We start from the raw sequence: 14,725 nt of genomic DNA on the forward strand, positions 1-14,725 counted from the left end.
AATGTCTATCACTTGCAAAGTTTAATGCTGGTTTTAAAAAAAGAAAAAGTCAGATGCACACCAAAATACAGTGCCATGTAAGCAGAAGACAGTCCAATACACCTGTTATAGAATGAAACTGCTAAAGCCAAAAGTGAATAAGTTCAGGATGTTTTTGAATTTAATTACTTCATTGTCATGCAAAGCAAACAAGTAACAGCTGAAGAAGGAAATCCACACAAATTAAAATTTTCTAGTGACATACCTGTGTGTCATATGCTGTAAGAAGATGTAACTAAGCTTGATCAGGCAGGAAGAGATTTCAATAAAGAAAAAGCAAAGCAGCGTCAACCTTATCCTTCTTCAGATAATGTAGTGGAGTCCCCTACCTAGGAAGTAAGATACGTGGTTAACTCACATGTGGAAAATTTTAAAAACAGAATTTCAAAAATGGAAATTTCTAAAAAATGATAAAGTAATAAGTTTAAGAGAAAACTTTTTTAACCATCTACATAAACATGTGCTTCGGATTTTCTGCATTTTTTGAGTTGAACATAAATTACAAAGTCTGGGGCTTCCCTGGTGGCACAGTGGCTGGGAGTCTGCCTGCCGATGCAGGGGACACAGGTTCGTGCCCCGGTCCGGGAGGATCCCGCATGCTGCGGAGCGGCTGGGCCCGTGGGCCGTGGCTGCTGGACCTGTGCATCCGGAGCCTGTGCTCCGCGGCAGGAGAGGCCATGACAGTGAGAGGCCCGCGTACCGCAAAATAAATAAATAAATAAATAGATAGATTACAAAGTCTGGATAACTTCCAATTATTTACACATAGAAAAGCACAGGAAACATGTATGTACAGTTTCACAAGGTTATTATGCAAACACTAGTCCAACTACCACCAGACCAAGGAATGGTATACTGTTGCAACCAAAAAAAAGTTGGGTGCCTCTCTCTGATCCCAAACCCTTTCCTCCACCTCTAAGTAACAACTACCCTAACTATGGTTATCATTTCCTTGCTTTTCTTTAGATTTATCACCTAGGCACGTAGCTCTGATAGTTTATTTTTGCCAGCTTCTGAATTTTACATAAACACAATCATACAGTGTGTCTTCTGTCTTGCTTTGTTTTTGCTCCATTGTTGTTACTGGCTCTGTTGTTTGTTTTCATTGCTGTATAATATTCCATCATGCAATATACCACAATTTACTTATCTATTCCCCTGTCCCCTGGGTAATTTCTGCTTTGGAGCAAATATTAGCACTACTGAGATCTTTCTGGCACAACTATCTTAAGCATATAGGCATATATTCCTCTAGTGTATACACCTACAAGTGTGACTGCTAGATTACTGGCTAAGTGTATATTCAACTTCACTACATAAGGCCAAACAAACTACTTCTCCAGGCGGTTGTAACAATTTACACTCCCACAAGAAGGTATGAGAGAGTTTCTGTTGCTCAACGTTTTCAAAATGTGTCAAGACTATTTTGAATTCTTGCTAACTGAATGGCTATGTAGTGGTGTCCTAAGAATCCTTTACTATGTAAAGTTTTATAATTATTTAGGAGAAAAACTCATGAAATTTTACATCTGACAATTGCTGCAATGGAGATTTAATTTTGCAACCAAGCATTTGTTCACTTTTCCGATGGTTACTGCACTCCAATTTCTTACCAGGTGTAACCCCCCACTCTCAGTCCACCAGCTTCCAGAGACACTGGTTCCAACACCCAGGCACAAGGGGACGGGTGTCAGGGTGGGGTGGGGGGCTGGCCAGTAAGAGCAGCCTATTCCCGGCCAGAGTTGTTTCATCTCTGTGAGCACACAACCCAAGTCAAAATGAATCAAGTCTTTTCTTCCTCCTCTGGGACTTAAAGAGATTTTCATTCTTTCCCAAAGAACCTGAACATGAGCACATGGGAGTGAAGAGGCTCTTTGAGAATAGAGCAAAAATGGAGGAAGATGCTGGGGAAGAAACTGACTCAACGGCAGCCAGCCCTGAGGCTTTTTAATTAGGTGATCAATAAATCCCCCTTTGCTTGTAACAGCTAAGGTCCAGTTACATCAGAAAGAGCCCTCACTGATATGATCACTCATTATGAAACATGTGTTTTTTTGTTTTGTTTTGTTTTTTTTGTGGTACGCAGGCCTCTCACTGTTGTGGCCTCTCCCATTGTGGAGCACAGGCTCCGGACGCGCAGGCTCAGTGGCCATGGCTCACAGGCCCAGCCGCTCCGCGGCATGTGGGATCTTCCTGGACCGGGGCACGAACCCGTGTCCCCTGCATCGGCAGGCGGACTCTCAACCACTGCGCCACCAAGGAAGCCCAAAACATGTGTTTTAATCTACTCAGTAAGCCACAGAGATCAATTAAGGTAACACATGATAATACATACACATACACACATACATACATACACACACACACACACACACACACACACACACGGCCTCCATATTATTTCCATCACATTTTATAAGTCAAAACAGTTTATCACCCAAACTTGAACTACAGTTCTTGCCAAATGGCAAGGTAACTCTGAATGTTTCTTTGGCAAGAGAATGAAAAATCAATAGCTGTAATTTATTTGTCCTTGTCTGCTATAAACACTTCACTAGTTATACCATCCCTATTGGGTTTTAGTAACAAAGTTATGATAACCTCATAAAATAAATTAGGAGGTGTTCCCTGGTTTATTCTGAGGAAGTATCTGGGTAAGATTGGAATTATTTCTTCCTTGAAAGTCTGGTGGAATTTAACAATGAAGCCATCTGTGCCTAAAAAATTTTAATTACTGATTCTATTTTTTTAATGGTTATAAGACTAGTGAAGGTTACTATTTTTTCTGTAGCTACTTTTAGAAAGTTACATTTTTCAAGAAATTTGTTTATTGCATCTAAATTTCCAAATTTACTGACATGATGCTATTTCTAATAATGTTTTATGATTTTTTATAGTCTACTGAATCCAAAGTAGCTTCTCTTTTTTCCTTTCTTTTCATTGATTGTGCCTCCTTTTTTCTCCCTTATCTCACCAGAGGTTTGTCAATTTTACTAGACTATTCAAAGAACCAATCTGGGTGCTTTGTTGTTCTTTTCTACTGTAAAATTTCCATTTGCTTAATTCTGCTCTGATTTTCTTCCTTTGGGCTTTTTGGGGTTTTTTTGGGCTATTCTTTTTCCAATTTTTAATTAGAATGATACTTAGCCTACTAATTTCCAGCTTTTCTACCTTTCTAAAGCTATAAAATCTCTCTCCATGGACAGAGAGATTTGGCTGCATTCTACAAGTTTTGATGTATATAGTATTTTCATTTTCAGCCAGTTAAAAGCATGTTCTAACTTCCATTATGTCATCTTCTTAGAATATTTTTTAAATATTCCTTTATTTTTAAGCTCTTAGGGATTTTATAATTATCTTTTTGTTACTGATTTATAGCTCAATTCCATTGAGGTCAGAGATTATAATCTGTATTATTATAATCTTTGAAACGTATTGCACTATGGTCTAGTATTGGTCAATTTTTAGAATTTCTTCTGTGTGCCTGAAAATAAAGTATACGTTGCAGGTTTTGGATGGAATGTTATTTATACGTACATCAGACCAAGGGTATTGATCCTATGTAAAACATCTGTGCTTACAGAATTTTTTAAATTTTTGGCCTGCTTATTCTATCACAAGTTACTAAGACTTGTGTTGGAATCTCCACGATAACTGTAAATTTCTCAATTTTTTCCTTGTACTTATGCAAATTCTAGTTTGGATACTCTGAAGTCATATTATTAGGCTTCTCCACATTGAGAATTATTATGACTCTCTTTTGAATTGAACCTTTTACCATTACAAACCATGACAGAGACTACAGGCTGACCGAACTTACTTCTTCTACTTCCTGGGCACAAAGCTAGATTGTATTTCCCAGCCTCCCCTGCAGCTAAGTTTGGTTATACGACCTGGGCTCCCCCTAACGGAATGTGATCGTAATGTACCCCACCCTCAGGCCTGGCCCGTGAATACTGGTGTGAGTCTCCATACGCCCCCAAACGCCCCCAAACGCAGAGGCTCCTGCAGAGTATTCCAAGTCCTAAGAGATGGCAGAGTCACAGGTAGGAGAAGCTGAATCCCCAAATGACCATCTGGAAAGCAATCTGCCAACCAGGACTATCTGTACTGGACTTTGTGTAAGAAACGAATTTGCTAACAATAAACTACTGAATGTTTTGTTATAGGAACTAGCTGCCAACTCTATTAAGTGAAATGACACTCATTATCTCTAGTACTGTTTTTTTTTTGCCTTAAACTGTATTTTTTCTGACACTATACAATCTTGCTTTTGGCTAGTGTCTGCATAGTTTATTTTTTTCATTATTTTTCTTTCAACATCTCTTAATCCTCATGTTTTAGGTGGGTCTCTTATAAACCGTATACAGTTGGATTTTTAAAATATCTTACTTGATACCTTTGTCTTTTAATTGGAACACTTATGCTATTTACACCGGAAGCAATTACTTACATTTAGATTTAATTCTATTATTTTACCAGGGGCTTTCTATTTGCTTCTTTTGGATTACTTGTTATCATTCTAGTCCCCGCTCCCCAGTAATCTGGAAATTACATATTGTTTCTATTCTTCTAGTAATTGCTTTAGAAATGATAATGTACAGGTTCTTACCAAAGTCCAATGTTAATCAATATATTTACCCTTCCCTTGGACAGCAGGGGCCTTAAAATATTAACTCCATTCATCATCTTTCCAACTTATATTCTACTGTTGTGTGTGTAAGCATGTGTATATCTTTTTGTCATTATTAATGTTTTACACAATATTCACTCATTTTTTAAAAAAAGATACAGAATTCTTTCTTCTAGTGTACTGAAGCTATTACCCTCAAGTCTTTTTGGCTTTCATTACCTGTGTTGAGAAGTCTATTACTGTTCCTTTATAGGTAATAATGTGTTTCACTATGTGTCTGGGTGGATTTCTTTTTACTTATCCTGCCAGTCATTTGTTGAGCATCTTGGATCTATGGTTTGGCTTCTTTCACAATCTGTGGAAAATTTTCAGCCATTATCTCTTTGAATACTGCTTCTGCACCAGCCTCTCTCCTCAGAACCAATTACACATGTGTCAGAGCTCACTGTTTCCAGTCTCCTGCCTTCCCTTTGTGTTTTCCACATTCCCATCTCTGTGTTTCACTCTCGTTTTTCTTCTTTTGATCTATTACTGTGGTGGAATACATTGATTGATTTTCCAATGTTAAGCCCATCTTTCATTCCTGAGATAAGTTTGATCATTATGTAACATCCTTTTTATATGCTGCCTAGCGGATTCTATTTGCTAAAATTTATGGAGGATGCTGTGTATATCACAAATACCGCTTGGTGGTTTTTCCTTTATTATAATGTCTTTGTTTGGTTTTGCTTTCAGGATAAGGCTGGCCTTACAGAATGAGACAGGAAGCATTCGCTCCTCTTCTATTTTCTGAAAAAGTTTTTGTCAGATTTAGTATTCTTTCTTCTTTAAGTGTTTAATACTTATCAGTGAAGCTATCTGAACCTGAAGGTTTCTTCGAGGTAAGGATTTTAACTACAAATTCTTTAATAAATATAGTTATGCTATACATTTGTTCTTGAGTGAGCTTTGGTGGTTTATGTTTTTAAAGGGGTTTGTTCCTTTTATTTAGGTTGTCAAATTTACTGGCATAAAATTATTCACAATATTCCTTATTACCCATTTAACGCCTGTAGGTTCTGTAATAATATCCTCTTTTACATCCCTGATACTGGCAATTAATGTTTCTTTTTTCCCCACTGATGAGAGATTTTTTTAGATATAATATACATCTTCAACTCATCACAGTTTACCTTCAAATAATATTATACCACTTGAGATACAGTAATACTGTACTTCCATTTCTCCCCTCCCAACCTTTGTGCTATTGCTGTTATTTATTTACCTCTACAAGTATTATAAATCCCAAAATACACTGTTATTTTTGCTTTAAATAGTCAATTATAAAAAGATTAAAAGTGTGAATATCTGCCCATTATTGACCACTTTTGGTTCTTTTCATTCCTTTGTGTAAAAATTTCTATCTGGTATCATATTGCTTCTACTTGAGCTTCCTTTAAAATTTCTTGCAGTTGTAGTTCTGCTGGCAATAAATTCTGTCAGCATTTCTTGGCCTCGAAATTTTGATTTCACTTTCACTTCTGAAAGATATTTTCACTGGGTACAGAATTCTAAATTAACAGGTTTCTTCACTACTTTAAAAACAGCACTGTTGTCTCCTGACATACACAGGTTCTGGCCAGAAGTCTTCTGACATTATTTTTGTTCCTCTGTAACATGTCTTCTTTTCTTCTTGCTGCTTTTTAAGATTTTTTTCTCTTCATCACTGGTTTTTCAGCAATTGGATTACGTGGCACCTTGGTATGATTTTCTCTGTTTGCTCTATTTGGGGTTTGTGAGCATCATGGTTTGCAGTCTTCAAAAAATCTGGACATTTTTCAACCACTATTTCTTCAAATACCATTTCCATTCTCTCCTCTTCTTCTAGAACTCCAGTTACACATATCTTGAAACAGTTGATTTTGTCTCACAGGTCACTAATGCTCTGTTACTTTGTTCAATCTTCTTTATTCTTTTTTTTTTTTTTTTTTCTTTTTGCGGTACGTGGGCCTCTCACTGTTGTGGCCTCTCCCGTTGCGGAGCACAGGCTCCGGATGCGCAGGCCCAGCGGCCATGGCTCACGGGCCCAGCCGCCCCGCGGCATATGGGATCCTCCCAGACCGGGGCACGAACCCGTATCCCCTGCATCGGCAGGCGGACTCTTAACCACTGCGCCACCAGGGAGGCCCCCTTTCTTTATTCTTTGTACCATGTTTTCGGTAGTTTCTACTGCTATGTCTTTTTTAAAAAATAAATGTATTTACCTTATTTATTTATTTATTTTTGGCTGCGTTGGGTCTTCGTTGCTGCGCACGGGCTTTCTCTAGTTGCAGCGAGTGGGGGCTACTCTTCGTTGCAGTGCACGGGTTTCTCATTGCGGTGGCTTCTCTTGTTGCAGAGCACGGGCTCTAGGCGCGTGGGCTTCAGTAGTTGTGGCTTGCGGGCTCTAGAGCGCAGGCTCAGTAGTTGTGGTGCACGGGCTTAGCTGCTCTGCAGCACATGGGATCTTCTCGGACCAGGGATCAAACCCGTGTCCCCTGCGTTGGCAGGATTCTTAACCACTGCACCACCAAGGAAGTCCTCTATTGCTATGTCTTGAAGTTCATTGATCTTTTCTTCTGTACAGCCAATTTGCTGTTAATCTATTGTATTTTTCATCTCTAGAAGTCCTAGTTCAGTCTTTTTCATATCACTCACTCATTATGCTCATTTTCCCCATGAATATGTACAACTTATTTATGCTAGTTATTTTAATGCCCCTGTCTGCTAATTTCATCATCTCTGTTATTTCTGGGTTTCTATTGATTGATTTTCCTCCTGGTTAATATCGTATTTTCTTGCTTCTTTGCATGCCTGGTAATTTTTATTAGATGCTGGACACAAACATTTTTACATTGTTGGGTGCTGGATTTTATCATATCCTTTTAAATGTAGTTGGGGCTTTGTTCTGGAAATGCAGTTAAGTTACCTGGAATCAGTTAGGGCAGGTCTGCAGCAGTCTTTTGGTCCAGGGCTGATTCAGTCCCATTACTAAGCTGATACCCCTCTGAGGAATCTACCTGATGCCCTAAATGAAAAAGCTGCTCTGAACCCACCCTCACAAAGATTAAAAAACAAGCTTTAAAAGGACCTAACTGACACCACCCTGGGTGGTGCGAACTCAAACTATCTCAGCTCTGTGTGATGTCCAAAAAGTGTTGAGTCCACTCCTTTCTGGTGCTTCTTTTCCTGGCTTTGAGGTGTTTCCTCTGATGTACGCGTAGCTCAGCACTCGGCCCAAATCTCAGGATGTCCTTCTGCAGATCTCTGGAGTTCTCTAAGTAGCGCCCCACTCCCTATACTTTGCCCCTCAAATTGTAGCTGCCTTGTGCTCTCCAAACTCTGATCTCTGTTCTGCTACTTCAGTAAGGCTAGTGGACTCTGGTTTTGCTCTCCCTGTCCTGTAATGTAGAAACCGTCTCTAGACCAGGACTGGCAAACCATGGCCTGAGGACCGAATCCAACTTGCTACTATTTTTATAAATAAAGTTTTATTGGAACACGTCCATGGCCATTCATTAACATACTTAGTATGAAAGCAGCCACAGACAAGCCATGGTTAAAAGTTATAATTTTTATGAAGAAATAGTCTAGAACTCATGAAACTCAAATTAATTTAACAATCCAACACATTGAAATTCACGAAGCGCCCTCACACACTTCCCTCCCCACTCTGTTCTTCTGACCCGGCCTTGGGCGTGAGTCTACCTCCCCCAGCTTGGCTCAGCAGGCCCTCCTCTGCCGAGAGCCAGCCTCCCTCAACACCAGGGTTTGGGTTGCAAGCTCTGCCCCACCGGTGCGCCTTCTCCTCCTGTGTTCACGCTCCTTCTCTCCCACCCCCTCCACTGTCCTGTCCAACACTTCTTTCTCAAGACTATACTCACATGTCTTGAAATTTTCTATTCACACTAACCCTTAGCACTTAACAAGGTGCCGGGCACACACGGCAAGCACTTGCTCTTTGGGGAATTCAACTCCTTTTAATTAAAGTGGACTTAAACTCGCATATTTCTGTGAACCTTCCCATCCCAGGGAAAGTGACCCTCAAACCCTGGTCTGTACTGTACGAGGACGATGCCCATCACAACACAAGGCTGGTACAAGCCTGTACCAGCCTTGCTTCCTTCTCCCTCCCACCTGACTGTGAGCCTCCTGAAGGCACAACTGTGTCTCCGTCAGGTCTGGATCCTCAGCACTCAGAAAGTGCCTACCACGCAGGAAGCACTCAATACGCATTAGTCACAGTTTTTATTAGTCAGTATTAATTTAATCTTGTAGTTATTCATTTATTCCTCACAACTCTACAAACACCTTTCTCCTTTTTCCACTCCACTGTAGAGATGAGGAAACTGGAACACAAAGATTCAGCAACTTTGCAACATTCCACATTAGCAAGTCGGGGATCAGTCTGCCCCTGGAACCCATGTGCTTAACAACCATGTCTGTTACCAGATAGACTGCACCAACAAAGGCCTGCTCACTGACTCAGGATGTCGTGGGAATCAGTACAGATTTATGCTGCAAAATCGGATTTGCCATTTGCACACTCAAATTATCTTTAAAATGTTATCCAGGAGACAGCAGAAGGAAGAAGAACTACAATCCTGCAGCCTGTGCAACAAAAACCACATTCACAGAAAGACAGACAAGATGAAAAGGCAGAGGGCTATGCACCAGATGAAGGAACCAGATAAAACCCCAGAAAAACAACTAAATGTAGTGGAGATAGGCAACTTTCCAGAAAAAGAATTCAGAATAATGATAGTGAAGATGATCCAGGACCTCGTAAAAAGAATGGAGGCAAAGTTCGAGAAGATGCAAGAAATGTTTAACAAAGACCTAGAAGAATTAAAGAACAAAAAACCAGAGATGAACAATACAATAACTGAAATGAAAAATACACCAGAAGGAATCAATAGCAGAATAACTGAGGCAGAAGAACGGATAAGTGACCTGGAAGACAAAATGGTGGAATTCACTGCTGCAGAACAGAATAAAGAAAAAAGAATGAAAAGACATGAAGACAGCCTAAGAGACCTCTGGGACCACATTAAACGCAACAACATTCGCATTACAGGGGTCCCAGAAGGAGAAGAGAGAGAGAAAGGACCTGAGAGAATATTTGAAGAGATTATAGTCGAAAACTTCCCTAACATGGGAAAGGAAATAGCTACCCAAGTCCAGGAAGCGCAGAGAGTCCCATACAGGATAAACCCAAGGAGAAACATGCCGAGACACACAGCAATCAAACTGGCAAAAATTAAAGACAAAGAAAAATTATTGAAAGCAGCAAGGGAAAAACGACAAATAACATACAAGGGAACTCCCATAAAGTTAACAGCTGATTTCTCAGCAGAAACTCTACAAGCCAGAAGGGAGTGGCATGATATACTTAAAGTGATGAAAGGGAGGAACCTACAACCAAGATTATGCTACCTGGCAAGGATCTCATGCAGATTCGATTGAGGAATCAAAAGCTTTACAGACAAGCAAAAGCTAAGAGAATTCAGCACCACCAAACCAGCTCTACAACAAATGCTAAAGGAACTTCTCTAAGTGGGAAACACAAGAGAAGAAAAGGACCTACAAGAACAAACCAAAAACAATTAAGAAAATGGTCATAGGAACATACATATCGATAACTACCTTAAACGTGAATGCATTAAATGCTCCAACCAAAAGACACAGGCTTGCTGAGTGGATACAAAAAAACAAGACCCATCTATATGCTGTCTACAAGAGACCCACTTCAGATCTAGGGACACATACAGACTGAAAGTGAGGGGATGGAAAAAGATATTCCATGCAAATGGAAATCAAAAGAAAGCTGGAGTAGCAATACTCATATCAGATAAAATAGACTTTAAAATAAAGAATGTTACAAGAGACAAATAAGGACACTACATAATGATCAAGGGATCAATCCAAGAAGATATAACAATTATAAATATATATGCACCCAACATAGGAGCACCTCAATACATAAGGCAACTGCTAACAGCTATAAAAGAGGAAATTAACAGTAACACAATAATAGTGGAGGACTTTAACACCTCACTTACACCAATGGACAGATCATCCAAAATGAAAATAAATAGGAAACAGAAGCTTTAAATAACACAACAGACCAGATAGATTTAATTGGTATTTATAGGACATCCATCCAAAAACAGATTACACTTTCTTCTCGAGTGCGCATGGAACATTCTCCAGGATAGATCACATCTTGGGTCACAAATCAAGCCACAGTAAATTTAAGAACACTGAAATCATATCAAGCATCTTTTCTGACCACAACGCTATGAGATTAGAAATGAATTACAGGGGAAAAAAACGTAAAAAACACGAACACATGGAGGCTAAACAATACATTACTAAATAACCAAGAGATCACTGAAGAAATCAAAGAGGAAATCAAAAAATACCTGGAGACAAATGACAATGAAAACACAATGATCCAAAACCTATCGGATGCAGCAAAAGCAGTTCTAAGAGGGAAGTTTATAGCTATACTAGCCTACCTCAAGAAACAAGAAAAATCTCAAATAAAATCTAACCTTACACCTAAAGGAACTAGAGAAAGAAGAACAAACAAAACCCAAAGTTAGCAGAAGGAAAGAAATCATAAAGATCAGAGCAGAAATAAATGAAACAGAAACAAAGAAAACAATAGCAAAGATCAATAAAACTAAAAGCTGGTTCTTTGAGAAGATAAACAAAATTGATAAACCATCAGCCAGACTCATCAAGAAAAAGAGGGAGAGGACTCAAATCAATAAAATTAGAAATGAAAAAGAAGTTACAACAGACACCACAGAAATACACAGCATCCTAAGAGACTACTAAAAGCAACTCTATGCTAATAAAATGGACAACCTGGAAGAAATGGACAAATTCTTAGAAAGGTATAACTTTCCAAGACTTAACCAGGAAGAAATAGAAAATATGAACAGACCAATCACAAGTAATGAAATTGAAACTGTGATTAAAAATCTTCCAACAAACAAAAGTCCAGGACCAGATGGCTTCACAGGTGAATTCTATCCAACATTTAGAGAAGAGCTAACACCCATCCTTCTCAAACTCTTCCAAAATATTGCAGAGAAAACTCCCAAACTCATTCTATGAGGCCACCATCACCCTGATACCAAAACCAGATGAAGACACTACAAAAAAAGAAAATTACGGACCAATATCACTGATGAATATAGATGCAAAAATCCTCAACAAAATACCAGCAAACAGGATCCAACAACACATTAAAAGGCTCATACACCACGATCAAGTGGGATTTATCCCAGGGATGCAAGGATTCTTCAATATATGCAAATCAATCAATGTGATACACCATATTAACAAATTGAAGAATAAAAACCATATGATCATCTCAATAGAGGGAGAGAAAGCTTTTGACAAAATTCAACACCCATTTATGATAAAAACTCTCCAGAAAGTGGGTATAGAGGGAACCTACTTCAACATAATAAAGGCCATTAAAAAAAATAATAAATGTTATCCAGTAGTCCAAATTCCTCCCTGGTCTCCCGAGGAACTAAAACAATGACATTCAGCAACTTGTCCAAGGTCAGAGTCACCAGGACTGAAACCCGGGTCTCACGGACCAGCACTGCCTCCGCGGTAGCTTGTCACGATGGCTCCGACACCTGTAAGCTCACATCCTGGGCAATCACCTCATACCTTAGCGATAAGCAAAACACACGCCTCAAAGTTCCCAAGACATCAGCAGTGCCTAACAGTCGCATTTGTCCTGTTTTTTAAACCAAGCATCTTTTTTTATTGCTTTGAATTTCAGCATTGACACCCCAGGGTTTATGTATTCCCTTAGGACTCACAAATGGCACTCACAACCAGAGGCAAAAGCACCTTTAGCTGCACCAAGTAAGACCATTTCAGACTTCAGGGAAGGTACTGAGACCTTGGCTAGGCTAAAATGAATTTTCTCACACCATTGAAATAATCATTTGCTTAGTTTCTAGCCACTTTAATATGAGAATTGACCAGAATTATTTTGCTTACTTTTGAAAAGCATTATCCAAATGGATCTGAACAAGGAGGAGGCAAGGAACTACTTAAGAATGAAATGGGGCTTCCCTGGTGGCGCAGTGGTTGAGAGCCCGCCTGCAGATGCAGGGGACGTGGGTTCATGCCCCGGTCCGGGAGGATCCCACATGCCGCGGAGCGGCTGGGCCCGTGAGCCATGGCCGCTGAGCCTGCGCGTCTGCTCTGCAACAGGAGAGGCCACAACAGTTAAGAGGCCCGCATACCGCAAAAAGAAACAAACAAACAAACAAAAGAATGAAATGACTACCCCATGCTACTGGGTAACAGAGTTACAACTACCCTGGGGTAAAACACGCCATGGTTTGGAACTACAAGGCAACGGTGAGTTTAGCTTTGTTTCTGCCCTCGTGATAGGTTTCTCTGAAGTCTTACTCACCTGAAATCATGACCAAACATCCATTACCATTGGCACACTTACTTTAGTCTTAAAATACAAAATGTCAGAAATATTTTGACAGAGTCAAGTTGAAAATTTAAGATATCCAGTGATATCTTAAATAGTACTATGATCTCTTTGAATTTAATATTCTTCATGCTACATAAACCCTCTAGAATAAATCTACTTCCTAATCAAATGTGACCCCTGCTGCTAAGATTGCTAGACCCGCCAGTACAAAGTTTCCTATGTGGCATCCGACTGATCATATTATTTTAACTTAGAGTCATACAGAAGTGTGAAACCTTTCCCAGGTCACCTTGAAATTTTCATCTAATTGTTCTTTCAAATAAACTCTATTCTGCAGTGTTGGCTTTGGTTTAATATAGTTATGATTCACCGCAGTTTACTCAGTGAATTTAAATAGAGATTTGTTATGCAACATCAAATCCCTTAGGTTTCCCCCAAAATTAATCAATATTTTGAACACAAAATATTCTACTGTCAACACCTTTTATACGAATAAAGTGCCTACATTAATAAAATCTTCTATCGGAATAATATGAAAATAAATATTTATTTGTAGGTCAGAGCAGTGCTGCTAAGCGACGCCAGCACAGACCCAGCACGTTGAGAACGCCCTGACGAAGCACAGGGAGCGAGCACCTTCGTGCTGGGGCTCCGCAGCGCCCAGCCACCACACCCTGCACACAGCACCCGGCCGGGTCCCAGGTGGTCCCGGGCAGCTGGGACAAAAGCTAGGCTTGTCTGAGCCCAGGGGCCATAAGTGCCTGATAAATATTTTTGAATGGTAGGTCCCTTCTCACAGTCTAGCACCTGTCATGAGGAAAACGAAAGAGAATTTCCTATAAAGAATCCACAGCATCAGGGCAGGTTTTACTAGTTTCTCAAAACTTCCTCATTCTCCTCAAAAATCTCTATCCTTAAATTAGAAGGATCCATTTGAATCTGCTATCCCTACAATATATTTGTCCACTTACATGAATAAGAACTTGAGGGAAGAGCAAAAGAAGGAAGGACCCATACAAAGTCATCTGTTCTTAGTAGTTTCCAACTCCTTGGAGGAGGGAGAAAATAGAAGTATTCAATCATTTGAAAAAATAGGAAGCTAGTCATGGAAGAAAGATTTCTTGGATGAATGAGAAAACACTTGAAAACTTCCAAGACTGCCCTACAAAGGAAAGGTCAATGCAGAGCACGACAACCCCCTCAGAGGAAAACTCTGGTGCCCAGTCTCACTTGGAACCCAGCATGCAGCCTAGTGCCGGGGTGGCGCAGGCACCATGCCAGGACCACGGGACAAGGAGGGCAGGGCCCTGCCGCCCAGAGCTGCCGCCTGGGGGAGGGACACAAGTAACTGTGGGTGTGCGTGCACGAGATGTGAAAACTGCCCAAGGGAAGCACGTGATGAATGCGCCAGCGACCCCCCGTGTGGGTGCAGGGAAGGCCTCCCTGAGGAGAGAGTGTCTAAGCCATAAGCTGAAGGATCGGTAGGAATTAACTATTTCTGAAAATCTCAGATTAAAAAGTGGCTCAGGGGGCTTCCCCGGTGGCGC

At 40.1% G+C, this 14,725-nt stretch overlaps 1 protein-coding gene across 3 annotated transcripts in view; it reads right to left on the reverse strand.

Moving 5' to 3' along the window:
• The window catches only part of TRAF3 (TNF receptor associated factor 3), a 125,907-nt gene that overhangs the window by 62,140 nt on the left and 49,042 nt on the right, over positions 1 to 14,725 (reverse strand). For 2 of the 3 annotated variants that reach the window (XM_060095592.1, XM_060095594.1), the window contains exon 2: positions 245 to 368. The exons of the other annotated variant lie outside the window; for it this stretch is intronic. In XM_060095592.1, coding sequence (XP_059951575.1) covers positions 245 to 255 — 11 coding nt within the window. In that variant the 5' untranslated portion in view covers positions 256 to 368. The remainder of the gene's footprint in view (positions 1 to 244; positions 369 to 14,725) is intronic. 3 annotated transcript variants of the gene reach the window in all.

This window comes from Mesoplodon densirostris, chromosome 4, assembly GCF_025265405.1.
Source record: "Mesoplodon densirostris isolate mMesDen1 chromosome 4, mMesDen1 primary haplotype, whole genome shotgun sequence".
Classification (NCBI taxonomy): domain Eukaryota; kingdom Metazoa; phylum Chordata; class Mammalia; order Artiodactyla; family Ziphiidae; genus Mesoplodon; species Mesoplodon densirostris.